The sequence below is a fragment of the Vulpes lagopus genome, chromosome 12 (genome assembly GCF_018345385.1).
Source record: "Vulpes lagopus strain Blue_001 chromosome 12, ASM1834538v1, whole genome shotgun sequence".
Taxonomy (NCBI): domain Eukaryota; kingdom Metazoa; phylum Chordata; class Mammalia; order Carnivora; family Canidae; genus Vulpes; species Vulpes lagopus.
Window position 1 is genome coordinate 9,923,645 of NC_054835.1, and position 16,217 is coordinate 9,939,861.

The window sequence follows — 16,217 nt, forward strand, 5'->3', positions numbered from 1 at the left end:
TCCGGTTAAGGGCCCGGTTGTGCCCAGCACACAGCAGGCGCTTAATAACGGTCCGCCCTTTCCGAGGTCCGGGGAGCGCCGGGGTGCTGCGTGCGTGCAGGGGCGGCGAGCCTTCGGAGCGCAGTCTCCTCACGCCTGCGTCTCCAGACCCGACTCCACTCGGCCTCCGCGCGGGGAGCAGCGGGGAGCCCTTCCCGGAGCCGCGGGTGCGAGGCCGCCGCAGCCCTCCGCAGACCCGCCGGAAACCCACTCAGCGCCGGGACGCTCCCACGCCGGAAGTGTGTCTCGGGCCCGCCCCCGAGCCGTCATTGGAAGGAGCCCCGGGGGGCGGGTCTCTTCCCAGTCCTGCTTCCTCATTGGCTGACGTGTCTGAGCTGGCGAGAAAGGGTGGAAGCCGGCTGTCCCGGGACGGGCTTCCATTGGCTGAAGTCGAGAGCTGGTCCGCGGGTTGCTAGGAGCGACATGCCCTTGCCCCGCCCCTCGGGCTATCTTCATTCTTTTTAAATCCAAAATTGAGGCCCAGGTGGCCCTTCACCCCGCAGCCTGGGGGCCTGCCCGCGGGTCTACGCTTCCAGGGGCCTCGAGTCTCGAGGAGCCCAGGGATACAGAGACACGCGGGCAGCCGGGGCGCCCGGAACGATTCTCTCGCGGAACCATTGCGGCGAGGCCCCTAGGAGCACGCGCAGGGCCGGGCCGCAGCGGGTCGGGCCACAGGGGCAGGGATGGCGGCGACGGTGGCTGCGGCGGCCGCCGACGCGGGGCCGGGGGTCGCGGTGCCCGTGGACCTGCGGCGCGAGCAGCGCATGGTGTGCGTGGAGTACCCCGGCGTGGTGCGCGACGTGCCCAAGATGCTGCGGACTCTGGGCGGCGAGGAGGGCGTCTCCCGGGTGAGGAGCGGCCGGGACCGCGGGGTGGACGGCGTCTCGAGACCTCGGCGGGGGGGGGGTCGGGGGGGTCGGGGGGTCGGGGGGGCCACCCGGGGGAAATGCAGTTTCCTTGGCAACGGAGCTGGGGGCGGTCGCTGGGGCGCCGGTGGGCGGGGCGGGGAGGAGCGCCTGCCGGGCGAACGCCGGGAATGGGCTGTAGTGGAGACCTGGGGCGGGGCGTCCTTTCCATCCTCTTCTCCGGGATCCGGGGAGTGCAGCTCGGCTGCAGCCCCCGCGACCTGCTGGGCTGCCCCTCCCTCCTTCACAGAGTAGACCGAGGCGGGCTCTCTGCTCAGCGGGGAGTCGGCTTCTCCCTCTCTCTCTGCCCCTCTCCCTGCTTCTGCTCTCTTTGTCAAATAAATAAAATCTTAAAAAAAATAAAGGTGGTGATGACCAATGACGTCTTCCGTAACAGTCGCAATTCCAGGTGCTTTACTTATATATCATCCTCATTAGAACCCTGCTGGGTGGGATCCCTGGGTGGCGCAGCGGTTTGGCGCCTGCCTTTGGCCCAGGGCGCGATCCTGGAGACCCGGGATCGAATCCCACGTCGGGCTCCCGGTGCATGGAGCCTGCCTCTCCCTGTGTCTCTGCCTCTCTCTCTCTCTCTCTCTCTCTCTCTGTGACTATCATAAGTAAATAAAAATAAAAAAAAAGAACCCTGCTGGGTAGCAAGTGACGTTGTCTGCATTTTACCCAGGTAACTGAGGCAGTTTGTTCAAGGTCTCTGGAAAAATGGGGGAGCTGGGATGAATTCTTACCTCGTGCAAGGCTGGGAGGAAGTGATTTTCATGCGCCAGAGCTTGAAATGTCTCTTCTGTAGAGAGTCCTTCTCTAACTGCTGTAATTGAAGTGGCTTCTAGTAGTTCGCATCTGGCTCCTGGACCTGTTAATCCCACCCTCCCCCCACCCCTCTCTTGTAAAGATTTTGTTTATTAGAGCAGCATGCCTAAGCACAAGTGGGGATGGGGGTGGAGGGGCCAAGAGAGAAGGAGAAGCAGACTCCCAGCCAAACAGGGAGCCTGAGGCAGCGCTCATCCCAGGACCCTGGGATCATGACCTGAACTGAAGGCAGGTGCTTAACCAGCTGAGCCATCGAGACACCCTGACCTGTTACTTCCAGCCTGAAATTATGTTTTAACATGTTTATCGTATCTTGGCCATTTGGCTCTGAGACTGTAAACTCCATGAGAGCAGGACCTTGTCTCATTCGCTTCTGTAGTCCTAACATCCACGATAGTACCTTCTTCCAAAAATATTTGTCAGGTGCACGACTGAATCCTCACGACAGTCTAATGAGTTAGGCACCATTATTCCTATTTTTCAGATGAAGACTCGGGTAGGCAAAGTTGGGTCAGACAGTATAGTAGGGATTTGAACTCACGCATGTCTCCCCTTTGAAAGCTGAACTCTTTTACCTGTTGCTTTCTCATCCTTAATGAATATTGAAAACCTGTCATTGAACACAGGAAGCCACAGAGGCCCAGTCAGCCACGTTTGGTTCTTTTACCCTGACTTACTCATTTTCCCGTGGCATTGACAGGACCCTTGCTCTCACTGACCCCAGGGGTATTTGTATCCGGCTACAATGTGAGCCCTTTGGAAGAGACTGGTCATTGATTCATTCTGTTCATGCTGCTTGTGCACTTCCTCTGCCAGGCCCGCATCTGGGATTATTCCCAGCCTCATGGTCTCATAGATAATGTGTTTCATGAGAAGGGAATCCTGAAGGTTGAGGCTTCTTTTAAACTTCTTTCCCTCCATGTTTTCTGAGCACCTACTAAAGGCCAGGCTGTGTCCTTAGTGTTGGGAGCCAGCAAGCTAGGAGGCAGATGCTCTTGGCCCAGTGAGCATCGTTGAAGCTTTCATACACACACAGCCGACACTTACAGGGTCCCTCCTGGCCTGTTCAGGGCAAGCACTCGTGGGTGGGTGACCCATGTAGCATGTTCATCGCGAGTTAGACACCAGACTAAGCGTGTTACATATCCAACAATTCAGTGATTCGTTTAGTCATTGTAACAATCCTGTGAGTAGGTACTAGTCGTATCTCCATTTTAAGGAGAAGGAATCAAGCTTTGGAAAGGATAAGTGACAACCTGTCAGAGTCTTAGTGCTTGCTACTAATTAATTTCCTTTGGACCTGGAAACATTTTCCTGTGAGACTGAATAGCAAGACCCTTTGGGGCAGGAGTTCCTAGAGTAGGAAGTCAAGACAAGCCACCCACCCCTGCCGGCCTCAGTCCCCTCCATGGTAAACCTGGGGTTGAAAAGACCGTCATGGATTGTTGCCAGAGGAGGCTCATGATTCCCGGCACTGAACAGGCACAGGGAGGAGGTGGGAGGTGGGGGGAGGCTTTACTTAGTTGGCAGTTAGTGTCTCCAGCCTATTAGAAGGTAGAGACTATCCTTATTTTCTCTGCTAGGTAAACACTAAGATACTCAGGTTCAAAAAAAAAAAATGGGTCTCTTGAGAATTAAAAGCTCAGAATGAACCATAAGCCTCCTGGCCCTTTCCTTAGCAGCCAGGTCACCATTAGGCTTTTGCTGAGAGGGGAGCAGCCCCCTACCAGCTGCTTAGCTGGTCACTGCTTCACTGTCTTCGTTGACCATGCCACAGATCTATGCAGACCCCACCAAGAGGCTGGAGCTCTACTTCCGGCCCAAGGACCCTTACTGCCACCCTGTGTGTGCCAACCGCTTCAGTACCAGCAGCCTGCTGTTCCGGATCAGGAGGAAGACCAAGCGGCAAAGGGAGGTGTTGGGGCTTGAGGCCCAGCCGGAGGTCACATTTGACATCGAGATTCTTGGCATCATTTCCACCGTTTACAAGTTTCAAGGTAACTGCAACTTTCTGCATTGGATTATGTCAGGGCCTGCGTCCACATTCCTGCAGGTGCTCTGTGGGTCATCCACAGGGAAGGGGGCCAGTCTGTGCCCAGGAGTGAGGGGCAGGGGAGGAGCAGAGTGGGGCAGCGCAGGCCCAAGAGGCACACGTTCCTCCCTCCGTGCAGCAGTTCTCAGCGGACTGTTGGCTCACTGCTGCCTCATCTTCCACATCCCTAAGGAATCCCTAAGTCTCTGAGTCCATTATGTGGGGGCCAAATACAACTGCTTAGCAGGCCTCTGGTTTTTGACCCTCAGCGTTTTGGAACCTCCACTAAGTCTTGGCTGGTACTGGTCCTGCTTTTCCTCTGCAGCCTTCCCAGATCACTCAGCCTCTTGGGACCTCCTGTTTCTTTGAAGTCTTAGCCAACTGGTGTCTTCCCTGAGGTCCCCAGTCAGTTTGCTACCCGTAGGGAACCCCAGTGAGGAGGCCGTAAGGGGTTGAGTGGGGCAGGCAGTAAGAAGGAATGAAAGGGCAGCGGCAGGGGCTCGGCTTCCCTCAGCCTTGGGCACTTGTCTGTAGTGGGGGGCCCTGGGTTTCTTAGGCCCTTTTGAAGGGTGGGAGTCAGGGGGATGGTGTTAAGGGACCGGCTCATGCACACAGGAGGCACTTGGCAGGTTACTAGCGAGCCTTAGGGATGCACAGTGCCTGTTGCTGTTCTGAGAGAGAACCTGCAGAGAACACAGATGGGCAAGGAAGAGGGGCTGGAAAGTGGAAAGAAATGAAACCAGGACCAGGGACCCCACACTGTGCATGTTGAATGTCAGTCATTCTGGTGGAACATGGTATCCCCCTCCCCCCAACAGAGAGAGGGCTGCCTCTCCTCCTGAGGGGGAAGTCTCCCAGTGATGCATTTTCCATCTGTCTGCTTGAGCTGGCACCCCACTGCTCAAGTGCACCAGCAGCACCCCCCCCACCTGGGAGCTTGTCTGAGGCACAGCATCCCAGAGTCTTTAGCTAGGTCCCAGGTAAATCGTGTGTGCTCTATATTTCAAGAAGCACCAACCTAGAGCAGACTTTTGCACACTGCACTGCCCCCCGCCCCTCTAGGAGATGCCCAAGCACATGGAGTCAAGTGCATGGAAGTATTTCGAAGGTGCCTTTTCGTTCCCACCCCCATTGCCCAGAAGTGCCCACTGCCCAGCTGTCTTGGCACCCCGAGAACATGTGGGTATTGATATGCAGCAGCTGCTGTTTCCTGGGAAGGTGTAATAGGGTGTCCACCGTCTGGCTGCCTCTCTTTCCAGGGATGTCCGACTTCCAGTACTTGGCTGTGCACACAGAGGCCAATGGCAGGCACATGTCGATGTATGACAGAGTGCTCATGCTCAAGCCTGAGAAGGAGAGTTTCTTCCACCAAGAGCTGCCGCTCTACATCCCCCCGCCCATCTTCTCCCGGCTGGATACCCCAGTGGACTATTTCTACCGACCAGAGACACAGCACCGGTAAGCCCCTCCAGTCCCCCTGCTGCTGCAGCATCAAGACTCAGAGCAAGGGCTCTGTGGTTAGAGCTCCTGGGTCCAGGGCTCAGCTCTGCCACTCCCGAATCAGGCCCTCAGCACTGCTGGCTTTGCAGGCCTGTGGCTCCAACACCTCTGGAGGTGGCGTAACTGATACCTGTGCCCCAACCCAGAGATCTTTCTCAGAGGTCCCAGGCCACGGAGAGGGTAACAGGATGTCACCTTAAGACTTGAGAGACCTATGCCCAAAAGCATGTACCTTGAAATACTTAGAGCAGTGAGTGTTCATTGATAGAATGAAGTCATCAGTCCATTAATAGGGATGTGGCTGATGAATTTACAGCCCCTCTCTGCTGGGGAACACCATATAGTATCTGAGAGAGCGGGCTCGTGGACCAATGTGGCACTTGCCCAGGGTACCCTGCTCTATGAAAAAGGCAGCACCTTTTGTGGTATGAAAATAAATTGTGGCATGACAATAGAAACCTAGAAAAATCTGGAAGATAGGGCCCAGAGCAGTTATCTGTGGAGGGGCGAGAGGATGAGAATGTTCTCTTTCCTCACTAAATGTTTTCATCAGCAAGTGCTGACCACGGGTCATGGAGCCCGGCATCAGCAGAGAACAGACCTGGACCACACTAGGCTGGGTAGGGTGCTGAATGGCGCATGAGTGAACCGTGAATGAGCGATGGGCCTGTGGTCAGATGTGTGTCTTAGAGGAGACAAAAGGGGTGCGGGTCATAAGGGGCAGTGAATGGGGTGAGGTCTCCGTTTGAAATAGACCTGAATGATGACAGAGCTGGGCAGGTAAAGATCCGGGGAGAACGTTCTAGATCAGGGGACTGGCACCAGCTGAGGAGTGCTTGTAGAGGGAGTCCAGGAGAGTGGTGGGGCTAAGGGTCTCAGACTGAGGTGAAGGGCTTAGATTTGATTCTATGGAGAAGGTGTATTGTCCCCTTTAAAAAACACGGAGGTTCCCAAACACAGCCCGAAGTAGGAGAGTGGCTCCGTGGAGGCCCAGCTGTGGTACAAGCTTCAGTGATGGACATCTGTCTGCCACTTGCCACACCTGCCTCGGCCCCCCGCTTCCCAGTGCGTCCTCGAGAAAGCGGTCTGCGTGCCTTCCACGGGGAAGGACTCAGGTTCTCCCACGAGCCTGTGTGCTCTTGCCAGGGCCAGGGACAGCACCTGACCCTTCCTGACCACAGGAGCTAGTGGTGGTTTGAGGGGCAGAACGTGACAGACTATAGGAACAGAGCAGGTCAGGCCCCACCGCCCCCAGCCGAAGCCCTCCATGCAGGGTGGCAGGGTTTTCTGCATGTGTGGTACTTGGCACAGGAGTCTCAGGTTGGTGGAGGACAGACAATTTACATATTTCTGAAATGCTTTGATTATTTCCCTCATGGCCAGAAACAGACACGAAGCATTTGCCCTCATAGCCAGAAAACAGACACGAAAATATGCAGAGGAAACCAGACCCTCCGCACTCTGGGTCCTGGCAGGGGCTGGAGCAGCTGAATCCCACCACTGTCCCGTGGGGCTGGGAGGCAACTGCTCCCAAGCCTCTGGGAGGGGGACAAGGGAGGAAGGCCACCTACCCTTGGACCACACACCTTGTTCCCCTCCCCATGTGGCTTATTGATTTTCTAGCAAATGGAAACAACCTGCCTTTTCTCCCAGGGCCACTATTGATTTTTCAGCTCTGCTGGCCTTACTGGATCTGCCAGGGCTGGCGGGGAGGCCAGGCTGCAGCCTTGCTGGACCTCGTCTGTTCTCTGCTGATGCCGGGCTCCACGACCCACGGTCAGCACTTGCTGATGAAACACCCCCTCTAGGGTTCAGGACGTTGAGCCTCCTACAGGACTGTGGGCAAAGGACGGCCTGGGAGCCTGGCCTGAAGGGGGTCCTTCCTCCTTGAGGGAGTTAGTAGGGCAGCTGGCAAGGCAGCCAAGGAGCCATTTCCCCATGGTGACAGGCCCCAGTGGACTACCTGGGCTGGAATCAGTCACTGAGGCCTTCCCTCTTAGGGGTGTCCAGGGTCTTGGGGGATGTCTTTGAAGACAGGGCAGTAGTACACCTGTTCAGGGTGGTTTCTAATGGAGTCACTGTATAAAAAAGGCACAGACTCGCTCCCTTCTTATTCATTTTATTTCCCAAAGTAAAAAATCACTTTGTGTTTTATAAGTATGCAGGTGGTTTATACTCATGTTGAAAATTAAGGTAGAAATGAAACTATTTTAAAAGGGGGGGGGAGCTGGGTGGCTCATTTGGTTAAGCGTCCAACTCTTGACTTTGGCTAGAATCATGATCTCAGCGTCATGAGATCAAGCCCCAGGTCAGGCTCCTTGCTCAGGGTAGAGTCTGCTTAAGACTCTGTCTCCCTCTCTCTCTGCCATCACCCCCCCCCCAAAATAAATAAATAAGTCTTTTTAGAAGTCTTAATTAAAAATAAGTGAAACAGAGATCCCTGGGTGGCGCAGCAGTTTGGCGCCTGCCTTTGGCCCAGGGCACAATCCTGGCGACCTGGGATCGAATCCCACATCGGGCTTCCGGTGCATGGAGCCTGCTTCTCCCTCTGCCTGTGTCTCTGCCTCTCTCTCTCTCGCTCTCTGTGACTATCATAAATAAATTAATTAATTAAAAAAATAAGTGAAACAATATATTTCAAAATAATTTTGTAGGTTTGGAGTAGGGTATGGATGAAATGAAATTGGCTGTGTGGTGATAATCATTAAGGCTCACGATGGGTTGTGAGGCTTCTTGAGACTCTTCTCTCTGTTTTAGTATGGGCTTGACATTTCTGACATCCCACTTTTTTTTTTTTTAAGATTTTATTTATTTATTCATGAGTGACTCAGAGGCAGAGACACAGGCAGAGAAGCAGGCTCATGCAGGAGGCTGATGCAGGACTCGATCCCAAAACTCCAGGATCACATCCTGAGCCGAAGGCAGACACTCAGCCGCTGAGCCACCCAGGCATCCCTGACATCCCACCTTTTAAAATATATATATATATTTTTAATTTATTGATTAGAGAGAGAGAAAGGGCATGCACAAGTGGGGGAGGGGGGGTCAAGGGAGAGGGAGAAGCAGATTCCCTGCTGAGCAGGGAGCCTGATGTGGGGCTTGATCCTAGGACCCCAGGATCATGACCTGAGGACCCCCAGCTCCTCTACCATCCCACAGGAATAAGGTAGCCCCCTTAGCATCTCAGCCTGGTGCCAAAAGAGAGGGGCCTGTGCATAGCTGGTGCTTAACCCTCACTTTGCCCTCTGTACTGCTCGTAATATCCCTCATTCCTTCACCTAGCTGTTGTCGAGATGTTTCTGGGTCAGACATGCTCTGTCAGAGGTGGTAGGATGGGGTTCTCAGGGCCCTGGAGTCCCAGCTCTGTCCTCATGAGCTCTGACTCAAGGTAGGTATCTAGCTGCTGTTGGTTTACTTCATAGGAAATTGATTCCCTTCTTATAGGATTGTTTTGAAGGTTTAGTGAGTGAGTCGTAAAAGTCAGCAAACATAGGTATTGCCTGCCAGCTGATGAAGTGGGTTCTGTGTGGCCACACCATCCTGAGCTCACCATTCCTGCCTGGTGGGCACTTGCACAGTTTCCAGTTTCCACAGGCTATATGGCGCTGTGCGTACACTTCTCAGACCAGCAGCCTCACCCCTTTTGGCCTCCCCAAGCTGTCCTTGGCAGTCGCTGTCCCTGGTCCTGCGTGGCCATCAGCCTGAGAACACAGGTGCTGAGAGTCTTCCCTAACCCCTGACCCAGGTTCCAGGGAGGGGCCCCTACATGTGTGCTGCCGGCATCATCACGTGGTAGGCTCCCTGCCTGGTCCGGCCTGGGGTCTTCCCAGTGCTGCAGCCCACACCAGCTCTCTCTGTCTCAGGGAAGGCTACAACAACCCCCCCGTCTCGGGAGAGAACCTGATTGGCCTGAGCAGGGCCCGGCGCCCCCACAATGCCATCTTTGTCAACTTTGAAGAGGACGAGGTGCCCACGCAGCCGCTGGAGGCTGCTGTCCAGACATGGAGGAGGATTTCCACCAACCCCATTGACCAGAAGGTGGAGGAGGATTTGAGAAAGGTGAGCTTGGGGCCCACCTCCTCACTGACCACCTCCTGTTTGCCCACCTGGGTCCCTTCCCTCCTTTTGCTGTTGGCTGTGCTGACTTTAAAACTGGTTCATCAGGGACCCCTGGGTGGCACAGCGGTTTGGCGTCTACCTTTGGCCCAGGGCGCGATCCTGGAGACCCGGGATCAAATCCCACGTCGGGCTCCCGGTGCATGGAGCCTGCTTCTCCCTCTGCCTGTGTCTCTGCCTCTCTCTCTCTCTCTCTCTCTGTGTGACTAGATTAAAAAAAAAACAAAAAAAAAAAAACTGGTTCATCAGCATATGGGAACGTCTCCTCTCCAGATGTCACATCTCAAAGCCACGTCAATATAAGCCCTACATTCCCAGGGTTGAAAATACTTCTTAGAATTCTTGAAAGGTCCCTTAGGGGGTGGTAAGCAGTCGGTGCATTGTCTGCTCGTGACTTCACAGTGGAGCTTTGGGGTTCAGGAAGCCTTCATTTCTCTATCACTGGTGGTAAGAAACCAGATGGAGCACATACTGTATGCAACCTGATGCTTCGTCCCTGCTAGTGCTGGAGTGGACAGGAGTGGCCTTACACTGCCCCCCAGCTGGCAGGTCCTGGGAGGAGCCTGCAGTGGCCTCTGTTACTAATGCCTCCACAGGCATGGATGGCAGGTTCTCAGTGAGGCCACACTGCAGCTGACTGAAGCTCTCCTCTGCCCTTGTGAAATTGACTCTTCCCTTGTGGTATGGGGGCATATTTCTTAAAAGACGTGTGGACACCTTACTGGTTTCCAGCAGTTGCTGGACACTGGAGGGGAGACGTAGGGGACCCTACTTGTCCTCTGGATCCAGCCCAGTCTTCTGCCTGGCTGGAGCCCTTCCTGCCCTGGCCCCCTACCCTCCAGCCACCCTCGCCTTCTGCACGCCTCCTTTGGGCCAGGCCATCCTCTTCATCCTTCATGACATCCCAGTTGAGGTTCCACCCTTGAGTTTGGGGCTCAAGGTCCCAGAACTCTGGCACATCCCCCTCTTGGCCCTGCTGTGGCTCCTTTGGTTGTCTGCCTCCCCACTGTCCTGTGAGTTTCGTGAGGACAGAGACCATGTCCTTCATGGTCATCTCAGGACGCCTAGGCTGGGCAGCCACAGCTGATCCATGCCAGGCGTGCAGTCCCCTTCTGAGGGTAGGGAAAGTGATTGGGCACAGCATTTCCCAGAGGCCACTCCTTGCCGGGTCAGCCGCTGATCTCCACCAGTTCCTCTCCCCAAAGGTCTGCTGGGGGCCAGATGGGCAGGAAGCAGCTGGTGCTCGTCTCAGTCTCTGCCTTGACAACCCCCCCCCCCCCCCCCCCACAGCTGTTCGAAATCCGGCCCATCTGGTCACGAAACGCCGTCAAGGCCAACATCAGCGTCCATCCTGACAAGCTCAAGGTCTTGCTGCCCTTCGTGGCCTATTACATGGTGAGTGCCTGCCCAGCCTCTCACCTTGGCACCCACCAGGGCCGCCCTGATGGCTGATGTGATCTCTCTGAGCTATGGCAGGAGCATAGGCCTGTCCCTGGCCCTCCACAGCCTCCTCCGTAACACTAGCCATACTGGGATGATTTTAGGCGTAGAGTAATCACATAACTCTTAAGTAATGAGATTATACATTTTTAAATGATCTTTTATTGAGAACGTTCTAAGGACCAAGCACTGGGTTACGTGCTGTGGACCTGTTATATCCTGTTTCCCTCCCCGAGGGGTGACAAGCAGGATTCCCTTCTTACCTCAAGCAGAGCCAAGGCTCAGAGAGGCACATAGAGACTCTGTGCCAGGGTCCTCTAGCCAGCATGGACAGAGCCATTTGGGACCCCAGCCTGTTTGGCTGCAGAGCGCAGGCCCAACCACGGAGTCACCAGGCTAGGCTCATTCTACCTGGGCTGAGTGGGTGTGAGGGTGGGAGGGGCAGATCCACCTTGGGCCCAGTCCAGGAGGGCCTGGAGATGAGGTGTCATTACTGAGGTTCCCAAAGGTGCTGGAGGAAGGCATCCTACCTGCCAAAGATCCCCACATGGTGCCCTGGGGAGGCAAGCCTGAGATGTGACCATGACAGTGATGACAGGTGGGGCACAAGGGAAGCTCATCCTTCCTGTACTCTGACCCTAGCCTTCAGAGAGCCGCTGTCTGTCTTTCAGCCTTGGCTTTCTAGATAGAAGCACTTCAGGAGGACTGGTTGGGGACAGTGTGTCCCCCCATTGGGATGGCAGTAACACCGGGCACTTCCTGTGCTAAAGGCTCCCAGGGCATCATCTCATGTAGTCCTCACAGAAGTGATAGGAAAGGGGGTTTCTCTCACCCCCAGCAAGAAGACCAAGGCTCAGAAAGGCCAAGTGACCTGCCCTACGGCAGAGCTGAGGTGGGGTTCCAGAGCTGTGTTGCCATCTCTTGGGGTGTTTGGCTGCCACCACCACCACCACCCTCACCCAATATGCATCTCTGAAGAAGCCAGGGATGGACCTTGGCCCCACTTCACACGCCCACCTTCGTCTCCAGATCACAGGTCCCTGGAGGAGCCTGTGGATCCGATACGGGTACGATCCCCGAAAAAACCCAGGCGCCAAGATTTATCAAGTCCTTGATTTCCGAATCCGTTGTGGAATGAAATATGGTAAAAAATTACTAAGATCTTGGCTTTCTGAATTTCTCTCTCTCAATATCTTTCTTTTGCTGGCATTGCCTTCGTAATAAAAATGTATCTTGGTGACGGTAGAAGTCTTTCTCCCCTGGTGAGATGTATGCAGAATAGCATAGAAATGAGGCTCCCAGCTTGTGTCCTAGCTCCACCCTTCACCCTCTGGCTCGGTACTCATCCCCTCCGTCCCCTCTGTTATTCTGCATTATTATAGTTCCTGTGGTGGGGGCCAGGCACCTAGTCAGTGTCCTGTCCCCGGGCCCTCAGTGAGCTGCCGCACATGGAGCAGCAGCACGCAGTCCTGTGGGCGGGTGCGGAATGGTGACTGCTGGCACCTGGGGGCACAGTGACCCTCTCTCAGGAGCCAGCCCCAGCAACCCTGGTGCACCCCCAGTGCAAAGCCAGTTCTGTTTGCCAGATGGGGCTCTGCACCCATTTCCTTATCTGCAGGTTATGCCCCGAGTGACATGCCTGTCAAGGCGAAGCGCAGCACATACAACTACAGCCTTCCCATCACTGTCAAAAAGATGCGTGAGTGCCTCTGCTTGCCTCGCAGATTGAGGCTGATTTGCCCTCATAGAGACACCAAGGGAGATGGGTGTTGGGTTGGTGGGGTGTGGTGGGGTGAGGTGGGGTGGGGTAGGATGGAATGGGGCTTCCCAGGGGCCGCTCCAGGGTGCACAGGCCAGCACCTTGGGGAGGGGGATGGGGAACATCCTGCCGTATTCCAAAGTACTGGTGCTGTCCCTTGCAGCCCCCCAGGTTGTCACCATGCAGGACCTGAAGCAGGGCCTGGGCCCATCGGGGACAGCCAGCTCACGGAAATCCAACTCCAACAAGTACAAGCTCAAGGTGGGCACCCCCTAAGCCCCTGAGAAAGGTGGCCGCCCACCCAGTTGGAGGTCTGGGGGACAGTGGAGAGGAGGCCCCTCCGTTGTGCAGGGCGGGCACATACACACTCCCAGAGTCCTGGGTCTGGGCCAGTGAGCAGGACTTTGAGAGTCACCTTTGCCCATCAGGACCATTGCATGACTCCCAGCCTCTAGGAGCGTTTTCAGGGCATTGACGACCATCTGGGTAAAGAGGTGGTAGCAAGTGTCAGAGGGAAATGTGACACTGGCAGCTGTACGTGGCTGCCTTATACGAGGCTGTGGCCACCACCCAGATGGGCCAGATGGGGTGCTCGCGTGCGTGTAGAGCCACGGCAGACCACCAGGCCCCTGCCGTGGGTGGGGCGGGGAGCTGCCAGCTGCGCCCCCCAGCCCTGGCTTCACTGCCTCATGCAGGGGGGCACGGGGGCACAAAGACCGGTGCTGTCAGCATTCTCTTCTCATGGGGGCAGCCACAGCATCGCCTCAGTGGCTGTCCTCCCCCTTAAGCACTCTCACTCTCACCATCCCTACCTTTAGAAAATGGACAGTTGGTCAGCCCTGCTTCTCAGCGGGCGGCCTGCAGGGCCACAGAGCAGAACCTGTTGGTAGGAGGTGGTGAGGAATGAGGGCAGACTGCAGAGCTGGCATGAGCCCACGCTGTAACACGTGCTGGCCACATAGCTCGTGGCTGCAGGGCGGGGGGCGCGTCAGAGCCTCTGCACACCTGCTCCTGGTCTCTGGCCTGTCCACACCCCCCGAACCCGGGGTGAGGTGGGGAGAGCCACGCCTGCCCGGTGCAGACCATCTGGGGAGAGCTCTGAGCTCCAGCTCACTGTCCCATCCTCCTGTTCTCTCCCCAGGACTCAGTCTACGTCTTCCGGGAGGGGGCCTTGCCGCCCTATCGGCAGATGTTCTACCAGTTGTGTGACTTGAACGTGGAAGAGTACGTAGTGAGGGGCCCTGAGGGGCCCGGGTGGGGCTGGGGACCAAAGCCTTCCCTGCAGTTCTTCCCCTGCATTAGTATCAGTGGGGCTCCCTGCCTGGGGCGGCGGGTGCTGGGCACGCCTCCATCAGTCTGATGGCCCCCAGGAGCAGTTTCCAGGGTTTGCACGGGCCACACCTCCAAGCCACTGCACTGGGCAGAGACCTATGGTCTTCTTCCTCCGCCTGCATGGAGGCCTGGGTCACAGTCCTGAGCCTCCCGGCCACTGGAGCCCCGGCAGCCTCTCAGCCAACTCTTAGTAATGTTTAAAGAAGGGGCGAGGAGTGCGGGGATGGGAAGAGCAGGAGCACTTAGACACGGCTCGAGTTAGGTGAGAGCCGCGGTGCCTGCAGGGAAGTGTGCGTGGCCACAGCCCACATTGTGTGCGGCCCAAGGGCAGGGGCCACACTGGGGCAGGACCCCGGCAGGGAGGGTCCGGCGTCCACAGCTTTTCTTCGGTGCTGGGCTCAGCCCCCTGTGTGGCCAGCCGAGTGCTGATCCTCTGAGCGCTGTACCGCCTCCTCTGGAGCGCGGATGGAAACCCTCCCAGAAACTCCGTGTCCTGGCGCCCAGGTTGCAGAGGATCATCCACCGCAATGATGGGGCGGAGAGCCGCTGCACAGAGCGAGATGGATGGTGCCTTCCCAAGACCAGTGACGAGCTGCGAGACACCATGTCCCTCATGATTCGGCAGATCATCCGCTCCAAGAGGCCTGGTGAGAGCCGCTCGGGTGAGGGGAGGCCCCACTCTGGGGACAGACCAAGTATCCCTACAGGACTTGCTCCCCGAGAAACTGCACCCAAGAATCATCCCCCCCAGGAGCCAGATCTCCAGGCTGCCTGCCTCTGCCTGGGTGGGAGTCATGGTGCTCGGCCCTGGGCCCTCTGGCAGGAGATAGGCCCTGGGGCAGGGCTGGAGCTGGGCTGGCTCTGCCGGGAGCCACCACTTTGTGTCCTGGTACCACCCAGCCTCTTCCTGCTGCTTGTGAGCATGTTCAGTCTCCCTGTCACCCCCACACTGCCGGCCCCTTTCCCAGGACCAGGCAGCCCTGGCAACTGGCTGGTGGTGAGGGCTGTGAGGAAAGGGAGCCCTTGCTAGGCTGTGGGCCTGATGAGGCGGGGGATGGGGGGAGTGAGCAAGAGGGCCCCTCTCATGGCTTCCCCAGACCCCTCCATACTCCGCAGAGCTGGCGAGAGGAGGGTATAGGGCCCCATCTGAGAGTTTGCTTGAGTCTCTGGACCCTCCCTCCAGAAAAAAGCACTTACCCAACATGTCCTGTGCATTCTCGGGGTCCCTTGGACCCAGGAAGCCGTCCAGCCTCCTCAAGGAAGTGGTTTTCCAAGCTGTTGGCTTCAGTATCTCCCTGAAGTGCTTGTTAAACAGTAGAGTGCCAGGTGCCCCAGGCCTCTGTACTTCCCGAGGCAGCTTCTCTGGGGCTTGAGCCCAGACACCCAGAGCTGTAGGTAGGCCTCCAGCAACCTGATGGCTGGTCACAGGGCTGGGCTGTCTGGCACCTCTCTGGGGCTCAGACCTGCAGTAGCTGGGGATCTGGGGGCCACGCAGGAAGTCTGTGCTGGGACACACATGGCCTTGTCTCCTGGCCCCAGCTCTCTTCTCCAGCCCGGCCAAGGCCGACAGAGAGAAAGAGCAGCTGACATATGAGTCCGGGGAAGACGAGGAGGACGATGAAGAGGAGGAGGAGGATTTCAAGCCATCTGATGGCAGTGACAATGAGATGGAGACAGAGATTCTGGACTACGTGTGACACAGCCCTGCCCCCATGGCTGGGCCTCCTTGATCATGCAAGACTGGTGACGGAGCCAGGACAAGCCGTGGCTCCCCAGTGCTGCCCACGGTAACCAGAACAGCCCTAGGAGCACCCCCAGAGGAAAGCTGGGGTCTTGGCACTGGGTGCAGCTGACCCTGCTCCTGCCTGTCTGCCTGTGACATCTGCTGCTTGGGGCTGCCCTCGGGCCCCCAGTGCTTGGGGAGATCCCCAAAGGACTGGCAGCCATGAACCAGCCCATTGTCTAGCAGGCTGGGCCGGTGCATAGCACCTCTCTGTGGCTGAAAACAACAAAAGCTGGAGGTGGAGATGATGTGACCAGGGGAGGTGTCAGTCTTGCTTTGGAGCTTATGACTGATGGCAGTGATGGCTGGTGACCAGTGAGGAAGCTGGTCTGTGGTCACAGATGGGCAAAGACTGTCCTTGGGTTTGCATCCCATTCATCCGGGGCCCAGTTGTCCTTATCAAATATACTTTCTCAAGGAGTTTCAGTGGCTCAGTGAGGGTTTTGGAGCCAGAGGGGAGTTTCCTCTTGCAGGTCGGGTAAGAGC

The 16,217-nt window shown here is 56.6% G+C and overlaps 1 protein-coding gene across 1 annotated transcript; it reads left to right on the plus strand.

Moving 5' to 3' along the window:
• The first annotated feature begins 494 nt into the window (after window positions 1-494).
• On the plus strand, window positions 495-16,152 carry GTF3C5 (general transcription factor IIIC subunit 5). The gene is made up of 11 exons (XM_041726710.1): window positions 495-887; window positions 3,547-3,766; window positions 5,061-5,259; window positions 9,165-9,360; window positions 10,708-10,812; window positions 11,887-12,001; window positions 12,476-12,556; window positions 12,780-12,877; window positions 13,758-13,840; window positions 14,453-14,595; window positions 15,488-16,152. The coding sequence occupies exons 1-11, from the start codon at window positions 723-725 to the stop codon at window positions 15,643-15,645; spliced, it is 1,563 nt and encodes a 520-aa protein (XP_041582644.1). The 5' UTR covers window positions 495-722; the 3' UTR covers window positions 15,646-16,152.
• The last annotated feature ends 65 nt before the right edge of the window (window positions 16,153-16,217 follow it).